This window comes from Lepus europaeus, chromosome 3, assembly GCF_033115175.1.
Source record: "Lepus europaeus isolate LE1 chromosome 3, mLepTim1.pri, whole genome shotgun sequence".
Lineage (NCBI taxonomy): Eukaryota > Metazoa > Chordata > Mammalia > Lagomorpha > Leporidae > Lepus > Lepus europaeus.
This window is the reverse complement of record NC_084829.1, coordinates 105,598,847-105,618,636: the sequence shown is the minus strand read 5'-3', so window position 1 is coordinate 105,618,636 and position 19,790 is coordinate 105,598,847. Positions and strand designations below refer to the sequence as shown.

The 19,790-nt window shown below is 44.6% G+C and overlaps 1 protein-coding gene across 2 annotated transcripts in view; it reads right to left on the bottom strand.

Annotated features, from left to right (window-relative positions):
• SOBP (sine oculis binding protein homolog) overlaps positions 1-19,790 on the bottom strand; it is a 165,702-nt gene that overhangs the window by 68,672 nt on the left and 77,240 nt on the right. For both annotated transcript variants that reach the window (XM_062186576.1, XM_062186575.1), the window contains exon 5: positions 4,676-4,771. In XM_062186576.1, coding sequence (XP_062042560.1) covers positions 4,676-4,771 — 96 coding nt within the window. The remainder of the gene's footprint in view (positions 1-4,675; positions 4,772-19,790) is intronic.

Below are 19,790 nucleotides of genomic sequence, written 5' to 3'. Positions count from 1 at the left end.
ATAATAATCTAGAAACAAAAGGGAAGATAGGATAAAAAGAAATAGATAAAGCAAGATTAACCCTGAGTTGATAATTGTTGAAACTGGGTGAAAAGAATGTGGGAGTTCATTATGTGACTCTCACTACTCTAATTTTGTGTATGTTAGAAACTTTCCACAATAATCTTTTTAATCCACAGACACACTAGGCACTTCCATGAAGCAGAAGCACTAAAATCCATACTCTTTTGAAGGGTGTCAGTTATTGAAACTTCTGCAACTGGGCCTACCTACCTGTCCACACCTTGGCATTCTAACACTCTATGCTAGCCCAACTTAGACACTAATGGGGCTGGGAGACACTTGGCCTGCACATCTCACCTGTATGCCTTTGCTAATGCTATTACCTTCCGCTTGGAACACCCCCTTCCTTTACACACCAGCCCCGATGATCAAAATTCAACCCACATAAGCCCTACACTGGAGGAATCTTCCTTTGTCAAGTCTTTAATGCTGGCAGATGGGAACAAACTCTTCCTCCTTTGCACTCCAGAACTTTGCCAATGCTCTTCTGGGGCAGAGCTCACTGTGCTATGAAAACAATCGTGATTATAAGAGGAATCATAATAGCAGCTACCATGGGCTGAGTGTTTACTATATACCAGGCACTTTCAGATGTATTGCATTCAACCCTTACAACATCCTCTGAGGTTCTAACCTCCCACTATCACATTTTACCAATGAAGATCTGAAGCTCAGAGAAGCCCAAGAGGTGACACAGGGATCCAATGGGATGCGAAGTCAGATATATCACAGTATGTTTTGAGCTTTTGTGGCCATGATCCCAGTGACGTGGTATAAATTAGTCTCGCTGGGGCAGACTGGACTTTCAGAAGACCTGAGAGCCCACTTCCTTGATGACTATGACACTGTATGTACCTTACTCCTCCTGCTGAACTCTCACCACTTCCAGGGAAGGAACGGTGGCCCTTACTGTTTTGTGTCCCCACTGGTATCACCTAGCACAGCGCTTTGTATGTAGAAGATGTTCGGTAGTGTCTTGTTAAGCGAATACTGCATTAGCATAGGGCATCTCCTATGGCTAAGCAGAGCATGCAACTCTCAGAATTCACCTATCTGCCTCCATAAGGAGGTGAGACGCAAAAATCAGTCCACAGAGCAGCAGCAGCTCTCTCTTCCCCGTCATCTCTGTTCACAAGGCCACAAAATGAAAATAGTTTTCATCTTTTCTCCACACTGGCATTGTAACTGACCAGAAAGAATTCTTCCCTAACGCTATTTTTACTTAACCTCCCAGCTGTGTGCCCCGTCTCTCTCCCTCTGCAAAGCTCTCACCCCTAACAGCCGGAGGAAAAGCCAAAGGGATTCAGACTTTTTCCGGGTGAGGGCTCAGGAATCTGGAACTGAGGAAGACAGGCTGAGCCCCGCGCCCGAGCTGCCCCTCTTTTATCTCCCCTTTCAGACTCCCAAACTTGGCTTCCTTCCAACCAAATTCTCCCTACATCGGTTGCTGCTGTTCTTCGGTCATATTTTGACCTTCTCTCTAAACACAGTGATGCTCTCTGGACTGGTCCTAAAAACACTTGGAGGGTAGGCTCGGCTGCCTTCCATTCCTTCCCCCAAACCTCTCAACATTCCTCTTCTTCTAGCTGTCAGTCTTTTCTGTCCAAGGATCCAGCTTAAGCTATGGGCCTGCAAGGTCTTAGTCTTAGTGGCTTTCAAGAACTGAGTAAATGCTGGCTGATGAGATGGTGTAAGCTCTCCCTACGGCTCTTAGTCTGACTCCCACCATTGATACAAGAATCTTAATAGACAAATGAGAAACCTTCCAGTCCCAGAAGAATAAGGCAGTAATAATAAAGGGACCAGCCCAGCCATGGAGCTACACTTCAAGGTAAGTGCTAGTCACCCAAAGCTAACTCTAAATGTTCCCTCTGCTGAGCACTTGTACACCATGTCACCACAATGTAAATGTGATGGTCATAAATCCCAGAAAAATACTCTGGAAACATAAGTTTGCAGCACACACCTATCTATGAAGAGGTAGATGGGGCTACGCTAAATTGTGATACAGCAGATAGTACTCATTTTATCTAATGTCACTCATTTTGACAACCTTGCATTTTTAAAGTTAATAATTAAAAAAACCATAAGGAAACTGTTGCGCAATCACGAACTGAAGAATCTTGGCCACCAAGCTAATATCTAGTCATCTGTGTTGTACATTAAGTGTGAAGGCGCACATCACAGTTTGGGATTTAAATGGAAAAAATCGATACCCTACAGGAAATCTGCAGTTGTGTAGCAGATATTTCTATCAGCGATGCCTTCTTTGTGAGTGCCTTCTGATTACACACACTTGTGTACTCCAGGCATCGATTTTACTTTGCTTTTGTTTAGGTTACTTACTATTCTTCTCTCTTCCAAGAAGCAGAGGCTGGGGGGCGGGGGGGAGGGAAGCACAGGTAGGGGTAGTGGGGAGCAGAGACAAAGTCAAAGCAATGTCTCTCCTACCTGGCCAGGGCACTTTTTATCTGTGTGGGTGGCCTGGAGGACTAGCCTGCTAGCCACGTGCTCCTTGTTGTCTGGGAGCCCAGAAGTCAGCTGTGCCCTCACTGCAGTGCAGGAGCTGTGTGGGGGGAGAAAGCGGCTCTGGCTGCAGCGAACCATGCAAGAGACTTCCCACCCCCACCCCCAAGCTTAAAAAGCACTTCGGAGCAGAGCTTGCCATCTTCTCTGACAGCTTCTTTAAAAATCTGCTCTCAGCTGAACTAAGAAAACTCCAAGGACTTCCTCTTGTCCTCTTCAGAATGAACAAGCCTTTTCCATATAGAAGCACAACTTCTCAGGGCTTCGTCATCAGCCAGACACCATCCCTTTCCTTGAAACCGAAAACAATGAAATTTTTCTTTGGAGAAATAATAGTACTTGTGTTTTCTCTTTATTCTCCTTTTTCTTTTATCACAGGCAAATATGTTGAACAAAATAAAGCATTTGCAACAGATTCTAGAAGGGTGAAGGTTGTAGCAACTCTCGCAAAACTACGGCCAACACAGCACTGTGCTTAAACCCAGTGATGATGCAACACCTATTTGGGGAAAGGTAGCTGTTCACATAGATGCCTTACATCCTCCAGGATAAAGTGACCACAGCCAGGACTCCAGCATGTTCATTTTCTCCCAATAAATAAAAAAATGAATTATGGCATATTACTTTTAACAATTTCTCTAAAAATAAGGAAGTACTCCCAAAAGCATCCTGATACCAAAAATACAGCATAAATGACCCCTATGATCTAGCCATAGATATGGAGAGAAACATCACATCTGAGATAAGTGAACAGGATTTCCCCAGGATGGGTGATGCTAGCAGGCCTGGAAGTGGAAGAGCCCTCTAAAACATAAAGGTGAGCTAAATTTTTAGAAAGAAAAGTCAGATTACAAGCAGTAAACTTGCCTGTGGATTGCTTGGGACTACACAGGCAGAATGAGCAGCACTAGTGTGATTGTGGAGACCGTGGAATGGGGAACAGAGGTTCTTGCCGTCCACATCTAGCTACTGTGGCTGGAAGGGGTGAGAACCACATTTTTCTCTCTTCTCCTGCTCTTTGGACACCTTGTGTTTAATGAACAGCTGTTATCAGACCTTAGCTCCAAAGACTTTTACATGCGGGATTCCCTAAAGCACAGACCTGACGGAGCTACCGGAATGTGTTCGGCCAAAACGCTAAGCAGAAATTAGGCTACCTCAAAACGTGACAACTGAGCCTCCTCAGCCTCTCTCAGCGTTTTCATGGAGTTGGAGCAAATGTTTTGGCTTTAATGTAATTGAAAAGAAAAGAACATTTAGGGACAACATAGCTAGAGCCCTCATAAAGCTTCATTTTCAAAAGCAGTGTTTGAATCTCTAAATAAATGACAATTCATTCTCTGTTTACTTTAGGTAAACAGAAAATGCATTGCAGAGCACTCATTTTCAAAAGCTAATCAAGAACATTAGGTCCCAACAGATTCATTTAATAGAAATATAATAGGCATTCCTGCTTGCTTTTCATCTCATCTTGCTGTAAACGCTAAAATGAACAGCAAATTAACCCTGCGTTGGAACAGAGCTTCTGTCACAGCTGATATCCTCTCTCTCACTTCTTGTAAACATCCCGGATCCTGTCACTGCTTTGACTCCTCTGCAGAGGGGAGACGACTGAGTTTGGCAAGGGAGGGAAGGAACTTGAATTCTAAAGGGAGTACTGCGTGTCAACTCTGCTCTCTTTCCTCGCAGAACAAAATATTGCGATGTTGTCTTCTAAAACAGTGCACAATTAGGACACAGGAGGAGGGATGGGGTTGGGTTTTCTGCCCAAGCTACATATATCAGCTGTCTTCCTCTAGATTGTCAACTTCACTAGCCGTTCTCCAAGTGGCTGCTTATCAACTACCATACAAAACAAGCTAATAAAGACAGGGCCATTCAAGTTCTATCATCAGATATCAATGATGTGCAAACAATTTGAGATCTTATAATTAATAGTCAGTGATAGCAGAATTAGCATTTAGAACTCTATACAGAAAAACTATAATATTTCATAAATTATGTAATCATGAACAAACCCTTCCAAAAACTGTTTTCACTGTGCTAAAGTAACATTCTAGACTTGTTGTAAGTATGTTATTCTTACAAGTAGTTCGCAGTTATTCTTGAAGGCAAGCCTTGGAGTTTCCTTAGCATAGTGCTGCTGGGGAAAATTTTCAGCATGTCCATCTTCATCTCTAGCCTGAAGGGAAATATAATGGCCTATTTAGGGACTTACAAATAATGGTAGAAAAAAAGCTAAAAGCATAACAGCTCAGATCATTAAACAAACGGGAATCCAGAAATAACAACATCATTAAGAAGTTTGTTTAAATACGCAGTACGCCTTTTAGATATCAAAATTTGGGATTTGTTTTTTTTTTACATTGTTTAGTTTGAACATGCAAATTCATTGTGGTGTAATACTTAAAACAACAACAAAGCAAACCAAAATCAAATAATTTTGTTGGAAATGGCCACCACTTTTGTCATCGGGTGCACATTGGTCATTGCACATTTAGGATTATATGACATACGTACGTGTTTAAACTTCTTGGCATGCTTAAGCAATCTCTAGATAATGCACTTTTAAGAAATTCTAATAGCAAGGCCATAAGAAAAGCAATTTGCATAGTTATATTTTGCATTGTAATACTATTAGAGATAACTGATTCCTCTCCATTTTTAAATAAAGATCTGAAAGGAGCGATGATCTAGTAAGAACAATGATTCTTTAATCAAATGCAGTAAAAAAGTAGATTTAATTAAGAAGCTGCATTAAAAGTTACTGGTTATTTTGATCTACACTGTTAATTAAGAACGCTGAAGTTTAAATGGAGACATTAACAGAACCCATTAGCAATACCGCTTGCATTCAGTCTTCTCTTTCTAATCTCCATCGGCTTCTGGTTTGGAGTTGGAGGGAAGGGAGAGGTAGGGGAAAGGAGGCGTGTCTGTAGCACACTCATTAAACCATTCATTTGGGTGACACTTGCACTCCGCTCTGCTCTCATCTCGTCTTAGCCTTAACTGCTCTCTCTTTCCTGGCCTCCTGAAATTCGCAGCTGAGCTGTCTCCCTCACATATGGCTTGCATATAATTATGCATATTCCATTTTGCACTGCATTAAAATGATGAGCTCCTGGCTCCCTGCCAGCTGATTTTAAAAAGCCCCAGTGAAGTAGGAAAAAGGAGAGAAACACAGGGAGAGCCGCACACAGGAAGCAGCAGGTAGTTCTGTCTGCTGTCTTTTTAGATAAAATGTATGTCTGGCACCAAGGGAAGAGCTGAGAACTACCTGTTGTGATGTATGGATTGAGGGGGAGAAAACAAGGAATGTACATCAATGGCATAGTAATGACAGTGAGTATGCATCCCATCGTTTCTCCTATAACGGGGTGGGATCTGCCTGGACCAGGACCTCCCAGAGCTCCCCGGCTACGTCGAGGATCTCAGTTCAGACAGGGCCCTAGATGCAGTACACTTCAGAATGCACTGCTTGTTTTTTTAAAAATGCTTCTGTTACTCATCCCGAGGAGGGAACCAGATGCAGTTTGCAAGTGGAATGCTATGGTCAGTCACAAGAAGTTTGCAGGGGAAAAAATGGCTCTGATTTGCCTTTGTTTTTAAGATCTATGAACATTCTGGGACTTGAAGCCTTCTTATTGTCCTGTTTTATTTCTGCATCAAATTAGGATCAAATAAAAATGCAGTTATGGAATTGGCTACCCACGACAGAGAGGAAAGCATCAGTGTTGTTCGTATCCCGTGGCTAGGAAGGGACCGAAACCAGCAGCGCTGGTTCTCTCTGCATCAGTCCTGCGCGGCAGCAAAGTGTGCATTTGTGCAGCTCCCCTTGAGCCCATCTTACACCCGAGCTGGCCAGGCCAGCAAAGCGGTGCCTAAACAAGAGCCAGTTGCAAGAAAGCACAGAGATGCCAGCGGGCAGCTACAACTTCATAGTCCTCCGAGCAAAATCCCAAGCAAATCTGTGAGGTGCAGTTCTCTCTCTCTCTTTTTTTTTTTTTTTTAAAAAAAGGGTTTACTATTTATTTGAAAGAAAGAGTTACAGAGAAGGAAAGAGACAGAGACCGAGATAGAGATAGAAATGGGGGGGGGGATTATTTTCCATCTGCTGGTTCACTCCTCAAACGACTGCAAACATCGAGGCTGAGTCAGGACAAAGCCAGAAGCCAGGAATTCCATCTGGGTTTCCACATGAGTGGCGGGGACCCAGGCACTTGGACCTTTTTGCACAGCTTTCCCAGGCACATTAGCAGGGAGCTGGATCAAACAGAGCCGCCAGAACTGGAAGCAGCGCTCAGGGGGGATGCCCGTGTCGCAGGCAGCAGCTTCCGCCGCTGCTCCACAGCGCTGGCCCTGAGGTGCAAGTATCCCAAAGGCAGGGACCACATTCCATCTTTCAAACTCTGCCATGCCTGCTGCCTTACTTTTAGTTAGTACTTAACAAACATTTAAGTGAAGAAAAAAAACCCATACATGGCTAGAAATTAGACCCTACCATAAACAACTCTGTGGAAAATGCCACCTCCAAATATGCTAAACTTGATGGTAGGTTTATTCTATTCCCGATGCACTATGATACATATGCTTGGAAACACACTGTGCATATAATTTACAGGGGCTACTATTTACATATGTATGCCTATATTCAGTATATATGGATCTTGTGTATAAATATTCATAAGGTGGAATATGTTTATTATGCATGTACTATGTATACACATTCATACACACCAGATGCCTAGGGATATTTTCAACATTAGTGGCAAAAATACATTCATTCCACTTGCATGTAAGGTGCTCACAATGTTTTTTATGTGTTTAAAGGACCCAAAAAATCCCATTATCTAAGATCTGAGTGTGTTTCCTCTAAGGAGCTACAGATTGCATATAAAGCCTTGTCATTAATGAGGTTAAATAAAGCACCAGTTAAGAGAAAGGTGAGGGAGAATGGGGCATTGGAAGCACAGGGAGAAAGCCAGACACTTGCTTCTATCTGGAGCTGTTTTGTTCACCTCTGCATCAAACTCCTATGGCCCTGGACCCTCTGACACCCAATCTGACTCTCAAGTCCAAGAAACTCCATCCCCTAGCGACTGGCTACATTTCTGCCACATGCCACAGCAACATACAGCACATCAAGTGCAAGGAGCCGCAGGACCATCCCCTCCACAGGTCTGTGCAAACAGAGGCACGTACACCTCTCACCAAAGCACTTCTCTTTGCATTTTGGAGATTTCTACTGCGTAAATGTAAATTTTATTACAGTACTAAGCAGGATTAAGTACATTCATCTAAGGGTGTAATTCTCTACCTTGGATGCATATTCGAATAATCTGGGCTTCTTTGGCCTTTTTTTTTTTTTTTTAACACATTGATATGCCTCAGCTCACTTTTTCTAGATTCTTATTTAATTGGCCCAGAGTGGGGACTGGACATGGTGGCTTTTCTTTTTAAAGCTCTCAGGTGACTGTAATGTACAGTACAAACCGGGCAGGAGAGCACCTAAAGGTATCCAGGGGAGGTGATTGGCATAGTTGGCAGAATGTTCTAACCAGGTCCCAGGCCCACTGGAATGAACCACTGTGCAATGGCAGGAGGATACATCGTGTGGTCCCTGCAGCGTATCTCAGCCTAAAGATTCAAGAGGTTACACGACCAGCTGGTTGTGAGCAAAAATCCTCATCGTCTCTGTCTTAGTTTCTGGTACAAAACAAACAACCTTGGAAGAACCAGTGCACCACTTCCTCAAAAGGGCTACCTGCACCACTCTACCCATGTCAAGGCCTCCATTCTGTCCTCTCTTAGGCGTGATATGATTTGAGGCATGACTTCTGATTCCCCGGGCAGGGTGGGTGCCTGGAGGCTCACCACATATCCTCAGCAGCAGCCACTGCCTTGTGCACAGTAAGTGCTCTGCAGGAACGAGCTTCATTATCCTTCCACACAATGTGCTGGTCACGTGGGATAAAATCCACGTAGGATCACGTAGAATAGTTGATAACCTCTTATGTGTTGAAGTCAATGCCTTATTCTACATATGCCCATTAGGGGAGCCAGACAAGAAGTGTGCACAGAGGGAAGAGCATGGGAATCCTGGAGTCGTCCAAGGCAGATCAACTTGCAGCCAGCTTTATCACTGTTCTTCAATTCTCTACAGTCCATGTATTCTCTGAGTGTTTGTCTCCGAGTGGACCACCCCACTGTTGATGTATGGCTTAGTTCTGAAGTGACAAGTTCAGAAAGAGCAGGCAACATCAAGACCTTTCGTGAAAAACTAACTCTCTCCATGGGTCTTATTCCTAACAGCTTTTTTCTGACTAATGGGCTAGATATTTATGCCATAGGGAAAAGCAAATGAGAGGCTATTGTTTGCATTTTAGAATCAATGGGACTGTCAGATCAAAGGTGCCTTTTTGATGTATTCTTCCAAGAAACCTACACTGTTTGCCATCATACAAATAAAACTAAAAATCCTTCAATTAAACTGCAAAGGAGGTTTTCCTATTTTGCTGACACTCATGCATCCGTTTTTGTGCCATGTTTAACATTTAAATAAACACTCAATTATGTGAGCAAGTCAGACTAACTGTCTCTCCAAAACCTCTGTTCTAAATTTGGTATTCACCTCTTTCCCTGTGATTTATTACTAATTTTCTTCAAGTTCTACTTGAAAATTTTCACTTATTTCTTTGGGCCAAAGTCTTAATGCCATGTGCATTTTGGAGCAAGATCCACATTTTTTCTCTGCTGGAGAGTGCCTTTGGAAATGATAGAACATTCTGGAAACAGTGTCACTTGCCCACCCTAGAGAAATGTGATTTTTCTAGCTCACCAAAATGGATGGATAACTAGGCTTGGAATTTATACCTCCCTGTGATGAGTAGGAGATTATACCTCTGAGTCTTTCTGATTCTAGGCTTTCTTTTGAAAACAAGAAAAAAGTTTGACTGAAATCCACTGGGGAGAGTCCTATAAAGCATCCAGACTTAGCCTTCCAATGCTGTAGCAGATACAGTACATGTCAGCTCACACATGTGATATGGTTACCAGCCTTGGGAATATCAAAAACAATACATCTCAACATTGTGAGAATGGCTTTAGAGAGGAAGTGTTGCAAAGAAAAAAAGAGAACACTAATTTTATATTATAACTAACTGTTTTGAACCAGGAAGAATAGAATTTATCATCTTCAAAACACAAGGTAAAGGGCCAGCGCTGTGGCATAGTAGGTTAAGCCTGTGCCTGCAGTGCTAGCATCCCATATGGGTGCCGGTTCAAGTCCTAGTTGTTCCACTTCTGATCCAGCTCTCTGCTAATGGCTTGGGAAAGCAGTGGAAGATGGTTCAAGTGCTTGGGCCCCTGCACCCACACGGGAGACTTGGAAGAAGCTCTTGGCTCCTCACTTCAGATCGGCCCTGCTCTGGCCATTGTGGCCATTTGTGGGGTGAACTAGCAGATGGAAGTTCTTTCAGTCTTTGTCTTTCCCTCTCTCTGTGTAACTCTGCCTCTGAACTAAATTAATAAATATTAAAAAACAAACAAACAAACAAAACTCAGGGTAAAATCATGGGGACACCACTTGAGAAAACTTGGAATTTCATTTTCTGATATCCCATTTCTGGTCTGTCCTGCCTTTCTCAAATGTCTACCCATGTTCCCTGTAGGAAGCCCCAGAATAAACAGTGGATCTCACACACTGCCTTTCAGAGTGCTGTGAACATCTTGGTGAACTTGACACAAAGGTCAAACTTGACCTTGAACTTGGTGAACTTGACACAGAAGTCAACTCAGTTTCTTTGCCCTCCAGTGAATAGACACCTAGGAGCTCTGTGCAGCGAACCCCTGCCCCTGGCTCAAGTAACACTGGGAGCATCCTGTGAGTTCCTGCCCAGCTGCTCTCCTCTCTGTGGTCCAACAACTCCTCAGGACCACATCCCCCGTTCCCTTCTAGTGGGTTTCCTGGCCTTTACCCCCATCTCCTCTGGGTAAAACTAGATTCCATCTCTCCTCCCCACTTCTGGAGAGTTCTAATGCATCCTTCAAGCCTTTGTTCAGATTGAGCTCTGCCTCCTGGTCCTAACCTGAGCTCTGTGCTTCCTGTATCTGTACACATTTCCATTCCAGCCACTGCACTGAATTATAACCATTGCTGTGTTTGCCTCCTCCACTAATGAGCGGAGTGCTTGAGTAAAAACTGTTCCGTTCAGCTGCAAATCTCCAGAGCCTGGGCTAGCACTTGGCATATTATAAGGCCTCCATCAGTGAGGGAGGGAGGGAGGGAGGCAGGGAATGAGTTCCTGTCTTCCAACCCTAGCACACTGGATATCCTCATTTATACTTTAGTCCCCAGAGGTTGAGTGTCCTGCCCCTTGCACCTCAGGAGTGATATCCACACCTGGGTACCAGCAGGGCTCTGCCGGGGCTGTGGGATCACACCTGGAGCTTCACTATTCCATACACTTCTGCCCAACACCTGTTCCTACCCCCCATGTGGTTAGACTCTAGGGTCTTAGCCTAGTGAGCTCTTGCACTCAGTGCACTTTGGCCAATAATCTTTTTGCCCCACATGTTTTTCTCCTCTAACTCTTCCCCTAAATCCCCACTAAACTGATCCTCTGGTCTTTGCCAAATTCTGACGTTCAGAAGTCCACTCCTAGGTTAGATGAGTCAACCCAGTGTCTTGCTCCGTTTCTTTTTTTTTTTTTTTTTTTTTTTGACAGGCAGAGTGGACAGTGAGAGAGAGAGAGACAGAAAGGTCTTCCTTTTTGCCGTTGGTTCACCCTCCAATGGCTGCCGCGGCTGGTGCGCTGCGGCCAGCGCATCGCGCTGATCCGAAGCCAGGAGCCAGGTGCTTCTTCTGGTCTCCCATGAGGGTGCACTCCCTGGCCACAGCAGAGAGCTGGACTGGAAGAGGAGCAACCGGGACAGAATCCGGCACCCTGACAGGGACTAGAACCCAGTGTGCCGGCGCCACAAGGCGGAGGATTAGCCTATTGAGCCACGGCGCTGGCCCTTGCTCCCTATTTCTAGTGTTCCTCTTTCTCCTAGCACCTCCAGTCAATCTGTAACTCCTTTTGGTTTCGGCTCATGTCTCATCTACCTTTCAAGATTAGGAACTTCTGGAGGGCAGAGGCCATACAGCCTACAGAAGGCCTCTTGATGCCTGAGTAACAAGTAACCCTGCAGACAGATGTTGAGTGGATTCATTAATCCCTTCTTCCTCTTTAGCCAGGGCCCAGATGTGTTCTGTGTGGGTTTTTTTTCCCCTATTCTGAGCTGCATATGTCTACAGATGGATACTCCTTAAGTATGAGACATTTCTATACAAATATTCAAATCACTGGACAGACTACATGGCTCCCAGACAGGACTGTGAACACAAGCAGCTCAGGCTGAGAGCTTTGTCCTGGACTGAGGACTCCCTCCTAGCACCAAGTTCCCAGCTCTAAAGATACTCCTGGAACCCCCAAAACATCCATCTCTGGCCCCAGGCCTCTGCTCAACTCCCATTACCCACTAATCTTTGTGTCAGGTTCCCCTGTCCTCCCTTTCATCTGTCTGTCTTGGATTATCTATGGGGATTCCTGCAGTAGCACTGTTTTACTTTGCTCTTGTAATAAAATGTACTTAAATTCCCTTGTAACGTGTGGACCCAAGGAGAAGCATTTCCCCAGCCAACCTCCTCCTAAGTCTCCACCCTCCTCCACTGGCAAGCCAGGGGCTTTCTCTGCACCTCTTCAAGCTCCTCTGACAGCTCCCCTGCCTCTGATGGATGAGATGCACTCACGTGCTGCAGCCATTTTTTCACTCCATGCAAACTTTTATATGTACCATAAATGTTTAATATCCAGTGTTTAATATCCAATTTGGAGTCTTCAAAGAATAACGGGAACAAATACACAACATGAAGATGACGGGAACTGAATCAAGTTTATGGCTTCCCTGAGCACCTCCTTAAAGTTGTCAGGTCAGAGCCACTCAGAGCCTCACGCAGGGGCTGCTGCGCCCGCGCCTGATGAATGGCTGCCCTTACCCGGGCCCTAATGGATTGCATAGCAGATTCCACATCAGTCTGAAATATGGCTTCCACGTGAACTAGAATCTATCATGCTTGGCCCATCACATTACGGCTGCATCTGGGATAATCAGAGTGGTGGCTAAGTGGTTCTGAAAAATCCCTGTTTTTACTTCTGATCTGTAAATCTATTTTCCCTTTATTGGACAGGTGACCCTTCTGCATTTATCTTGCACTGTTCTTTATCGGGTCACCTGAATGTGTTTCAGTCGGGTGAGAATTGCTATTTCAAAATTTCTACAGTAAGGCCCAACAGCTTGGGCAACCAGCCCTCTTCTTTTTTATTCTCTGCCGAAGCGACTCCACCCTCATATTTGGAAGCTTCCAATTACTCCTGGACCTGAATCCACACTGGGTTATCCAGGCTCCTTGATGGGTCTCTCCTCCATTCCGCCTCTGCTCCCCGCCTAACTTTGCCTTTTCCACTATCATCTGCATCTACCACCCAGGGACTGGTGAGGAGAGACAAAGCACAAAGAAGCCAGACCTTTCCACTTTGCTGCTAGTTGGCACTCAGAAAATGCTTCTGTAATTGGCCAAAAATAGGCATTTCGGGTTGCCTTTTCCTCCTGCTCTCTGAAATCGCTAGGCAGAGGGGCGAGGCTCATATCTTTATACACAGATGTCACCAAAGACCAGAGCACTTAGAGAAAATATGAAACAGGCAAGGTCTGGAGGGGACACCATGACCCCAGCTGTAGGGCAGGAAAACAATCCAGATGTTACAAGAGACTCACCATCTACAGGGCGTCTCCCCCAGAAATAGCCTGGCCGCTGACAGAATTAAGAAACACTCCCAACCAGATGGAAACTCTGCCCTGGACATTATCAGAGGTTAACATCTCTACAGCTCCATGTATGCACCAGACACCATTCTAAGTGCTGGATATGTGTTAACACATTTAAGACAAATCCCTCTCCCCTGCAAAAAAAGAAACACTTACAAGGTAGGTCCTATCATAGCTCTGTTTTCACCTACGAGGAAATGGGCACAGAGAGGTTATGTAGTTCTCACAAACACACAGCTAGTAAGGGTAGGAACCAGGATTCAAATCCAAGCAGTCTGGCTCAGAAGTCCCACTCTATATGCTGATGGTTTCCTACTCCTCACGCTAGTGGCAAAAATAAACCAGGGTATGTGAATGAACAATATTAAGCTATCTCAATAACCGAAGAGAAAAAGAAAGAAGGAGGGGGAGGGAGGAAGGGAGCATCTACATTCTCAGAATTGCTGTCTAGGAACTATACTGAATCTGTTGAAAACTGAAAAACTAAAAATACAAATTAATTTTAAAAATTTAAAAATTTAAAAACTAAAAAACAAATCAGTGTGCAATAACTTGAAAACCCTGGCATCATTAAATTTAAAAGATACATTAAGTATCATGGATGGAAGGTTTTCATAATTCTTTGGTTTTCGCACTCCAAGATCAAATACGCCAAGAAAATCAGGGAAGGAAGGTGTTCAATGACAAATACAACAGAAGTGCAGAGGGAGCAGGGAGGGGAGAGTGCAGTGAGTCAGAAAAGAACCTAGGAGAAAGAAGTGGCAGTGACACAAGTCAGCAGGTCTCTGTCACAGCCTCATAAGACAGCACTTCAAAATTTATAAAATTAATTCCTAAACCAATTGATTTACCCTGAGTCTTATTAAATAAGCTTCAGCTCATTGATTCCAACAGAAAATACTTGCCCTACAGAACTCACTCAACTATTCAGACCCTTTGCCAATCTCCCTTGTGAATTTCCACAAGCATCATCAATATCACGATATCTGTAACTGATGCCCACAGAGGACGGTGCACAGACTACAAAGGGCATTCGCGTTCCCTCAATGACTCTCACCATGCTCGCATACAAATGTAGACCGTGACTTCGGTTAATGTGAGTCCATTCATCCAAGTAGTGAAAATCCTTGGACAAACGTGAAACTGAGTGTCTGGACTTGCTCTGCTGAGAAACAGCCTGGGCTGTGGTGATCGTTCAAAGAGTGGGAGGAAGCAGAGCCCTAAAGACCACTTGGCCTTCCTCTGCTCCATCGAGTGTTGGTGGGAATGACTGAGGCAGAGGCACTACATGGCCAACTGGCTCCACTGGTGGGAGTATCGTGCAAGAGGCTTGCACCACCATCCTGCGTGAGTGAACCTGCTCTGCACCACAGTCACAGAGCACACCCTTCATCCCAACCTGTCATGTCACATGTGCACAGGTCTTGGCAAAAAGGAGATGGACAGTGGAAAACGTGTGAGAGGATGTGGGTGAATCAGTGCATATTTCTCACCACTTCTGGGGGAAAAAAAAAAAACTCAGAGGGCAGACCCTGGGGAGGGTGCTCATGGATAGCCATGAGTCATGAGCTGAAACGAATGGTGACTTGAATTAGTTTCTCCTTCTGAGGTCGAGGACTATAAATTCTCAACTAGAGCAGCGATACTTGTCAAAGACATGATGTCACAGTTGTTATTTGCAATAAGGGCTCAGCGCTTGGACCAGATCACCTTTCTTTTCTCCCATCAGCAACGGAAGAAATGCCATCACCAGTGTCTGCATAGATCTTTCTTGGATACTTCATATGCTAAGCTCTGTCCACGCAAGCCCTGGCTCCCACCACCCTTTGGAACAGGCCTGTGGATGTTCCAAGGATGCTTTCAGCCATCACCTGTGTTCTTGTCACTGACTCCCTACCAGCTCCAGCTTTCCATACCACTCCCAGCTCTGGACCCATACCCTGGTGCTGGCCCTGCCTCAGGCCCTTTGATCTGTGCCCATGGCCTTGGTCGTGTCACTCTTGTCCTCACCCTGGACACCCACAGGAGAGAGTATCCCCACCCTGGTCACTGTGCTGGCCTGAGACAGTTTTATTGTCAGCATCCTGTAACAATGCCTTCAATGCAATTTGTCTTACAGGGTGAGGTTTCTTCAGGAAGAAACGTAAGTAAAGTTCACCCCACGTTTGTAAAGATCTAAAGTCATCCTGAACACAAAGAAGAAAAGCCCATGACTGGGATAAAATCCTGTCTTGGAAGTGTACTGCCCACACAAGTGTTCTGCCCAACATGTAGTGATGCTGTGATCTATGCCAGTGGACAAAGGCAAAGAAGGAGGATGGGGTAGCACACCCGTTGGCTTTGCCCCCAGGGTCTTTCAGAGTGCGAAGTGTGGATGTGATTCTGAACAGGATGGTCCTCCTGACAGCTTCAATTACAATCCACGTGCCAACTGACCTGTTAACGCAGGCACCATCAGCCTTAAAGACGACAAAAATCTAAATTGCCCTGTTTCCAATCAGTCCCTCTAAGGAGCCAAATGCAGAGATGGCAGCAAAGGGATTTCATAAATAATGATGTCTGCTCAAACGACACTCTGGAGTCTTCGTTTTAAACCCCCAGCCATTCTGTCGATGATGGATGAAGGTGATAAATGTGTTTAAATCGGGGATAATGACGCAAACAGAATTTGACTGGGTTTAGGGGTGAGCCTGTTGAAGTCAACAGCTGAGTATCAGGTTAAGGTACATTCTAGATGACAACTTCAGTTAGTTCTGGCTCCTCTGTCACCGTCTTTGTTATTATTACATTTCCAGGGGGTATGTTCTGGGGTATAGGCCAGGTGGAGGAAGATAAAGAACGACTTGATTTCCACATCTCTTCTTTACGTAGTGTAAACTGAGAACAATAATATGTGGCTCTGCTCTGTCCTCTGAGCAGCCCAGCCCCTTCTGTTGGCCCCATCCCCTCCCTCACTCAACCTTCCTGGTGGCCAAAGTTCCCAGGCCCTTCCACTTCCTCTGGAGCTCAGTGTCTCAATGGAAGGAGGCGCTCAAACCACAGACTGGACCCCACTAGGGAAGGCAGCCCCACCGAGAGAACCCAACAACTGCTTTGGGGAGCTATCGCCAGGTCCAAAGGAAGAAAACTCAATCTGGAAGACACTTGGACAATAATAAGATGGAAGGATTATTCTGGACCAGACACTGTGCTCAGCACTTTCTAGACATCACCTCATTAAAGTGCCCCATACCTTCGCACAGTGTCTATCACCACTCCACCACCACATTGCTAGTGAGGAGAGGTTAAGTAACCTGTTCAGGACCAAACAGCTGACAAAATGCAAAGCTGGCTCTGAATGCAGGTGTTGTAACAACAGCTACAGGCTCCTGACTCCCCCAGAGGCGTCAGCAGAGGACGCTTGGTAATGGGCAACAGTAACTGCAGATGTTACCGGCAGGCAGAGAAGTCGTGGGTCAAATGTTCACTCCCCAGGCATCCTTGAAAGAAGAGTGGGTGAGGTTGCTCCGGGCTCTTCCCCTCCTAATGAAGCTCTGACGCCCAACACAGCTCGGATGGCCAAGAGAGCCAGGACCCCACCAAGGGCCCAAGGGCCAGTCCATTAGGCTGTAGGCAACTCAGGCAACAAGAGCACAGCCAAGGCGGAGCAGACCTGAACCCCAAAACCCACCAGTATGGAGAGGAGTGGCCTCCCCAGGCATTGAGTTAAGGGACAGAGATGGGAGGAGAGGTAGGATGGGGACTCCAGATGGAAATACAAGTGGTGAGGAGGAAGGGGGTCACAAGCATCTTTCTGAGAAATCCTACAAAGAGACATCCCTGAAGTCAACAGACTTCTCATTAGATGGGGAGGTGGGAGGGGGTGGTGGAGCAGTATGAGAAGGGGGTTGCTTGCTTTGAAATCTGATTTCTGTTTGATTTGCACACACCACACTATGGGGTTCCAAGGTGAAATTGAAAAAATTTGAAAACTCCAGTTTTTTTTTCTTAGTTACTTAGACACAAACACGTTTTCAAGCACACACAATTCAGGATTGGTAAACCTCTTTTGTCATTGTTGCCTAATTATAGAACAGAAACCTGCTATAGTTTCACTGGGAAAATACTAAAAGGGGAATACAAGCTATCACTTGCAAAATTGTTGCTAATGTCAATCTTCCCTTATTAATAAAAACAAGCAGCGTTTACATGCCAGCAAGTGATCTCCTGTCAAAAATAAACCCCATTCACTTCTTTGCCTAAAGGGATAATGCACCCTTGCTTTTGAATTATAAAAATGTTTTACCCAATTCCATAAACTGTAGGATGCTCTATATTTATACCAAACCACTATACGTGGCATAATGAACCCCTAGAAAGTCACCACTTCCCCCTAAATCTCCATTCATTCATTTGTTCATCAATTACTGAGGGTCTACTATGTGCTTAGCACTAGTAGGCAGCTGGATAACCAGCATCTAAAGTGAGCTGTTACCCAGTCTGCATGTTCAACACATTTTAATCTTTTAAGTTCAGTGATCACATAAAGCAAAAGGTCTGCTGCCAAGCTCTATCTATGCAGAATTTGGAGTGTCAAATATCACATATTTATATCCTACTTAGAATTTAGATTTTTCTACAATTACAATTTTGTAAAGATAAATAAAAGTAAACTACAAAAGATAAGAAACAGATGTAAGCCGCAGAGCCTCACCAAAGACCCAGGAAAGCCAGACAGGGAGAATTTCCGAACAATCTGACATTTTCACCATTTCCAAAAATGAGCAGAAATTATTTTCTTATTTGGAAGTCTGAATCTTTTCTTTCTAACTAAACATTGTTGTCTTAAGTGGGTCTCTATTAACTTTAGAATTCAGGTCAAAAATGATGTCTTTGAGGTTCAGCTTCTTCTTGTTGTAATGTGTTCATCCCCATCTTCTTTTCGCCCCATTTCCTCTTTGCAATACTTAGATGTGACTCTGCATCACCTCATCATTTTCTCTGCCTAAGACAGAACTCCCCTCCCTTGGTCACCTGTGCAACCTGAAACACTCTGCTTTCATTTCATTGGTTCATTTCATTTCAAAGTAAAAGATCCTCCTTGTAAAAAAAAAAAAAAAAAAAAAAAAAGCAAATCTTAAATTTGATTTCTCCCACGCCTTGCCTGTGCTCTAAAGGTATCATACAGCATTCCTGCTCCTTTGTTTCTTTATATTCAAACTGCCCTCCTGTGCTCTAGGATTGGAAGCCTACAAAGACATAATCAAAATGCAGTTGTATTAGTTTAGATTAGCACCTGGGGCAGCAATTCCTGTAAATGAGACAGACAAGGCAGTAGCTATGTTGTCTGCCTTGTTTCAAGGTAAAAATGAAAAATGACTTCTTTGATGGGGAAGACTCCACGGAGACCCAGGTTAGAAACGCAGCTTGTTCCCCGGCTCCCAGACAGCTCTCTTGCCCATCATATGGCTGACAGGTGTGTAATCACGTTCCTTAGTCACAGTTCTTGTTAAAATAACCAATTACCAAATGAATGAGAATGGAGCGCCAGTGTGACGGTGGCCACCACTGCAAAGTGCCTGGGTTTTCAGAGAATCTCTGACCTGGCTTCCCCTCAGCTAAAGATGCTCTCCAAGGTTGCAACAAATTTTACAAAATACTGAACATTTCTTCTTTGGTTCCTGCTGTTTGTCGATGGAAATTCCTATGGGGCCACCATGCATGGCTAGTCATGTTTCCTGGACAACTCAACATCATCCCCAACATTTCCTGTCCGTGACCTCACCAGAGAATGTGCTTCTCTCTGGGACAGCTGTCTCTCTGCCCACCCAGATTCCAACATGAACAAGGCATTATCCACCATGAGCCTGCTCTTTCCCTTGGGCTACAGCAATTCCCACCTTCAACCAGACCTCACAGTGACAAAGGACTAGGCTGAAAGCCAAGAACCCAGCCATTGCAAACCTAGCCTCACCAGGCAAGGAATTCCCTAGATCCACTGGGCAGCAAAGGCTGACTAGAGGGAGCCTATAGAGCCAAGTATTGTTCTACCTTGTGGATATGGTCAAAAGCAGCAATTCTTTGGCATTAATGCAAAACACAAGCACAGAAAATCCACTTTCTATTGGCCCAAAGTTTCTCTGTTACTATGTTAGTTAAAGGAGAAAGTCTACAAATCACTCAAAGACAATGAATACAGTTGAGATACTGACTTATTGACAATGGGTTGATGATAGTAGCACTGATGTAGACTTATGTGGGCCTTCTTCACTTACAGACCAGCGTCTTCTCTGTCAGACATACCTGTTGCAGGGCCTGGGGGTGGAGAAGTCCTGCCCCTCGGATCAGTGGTC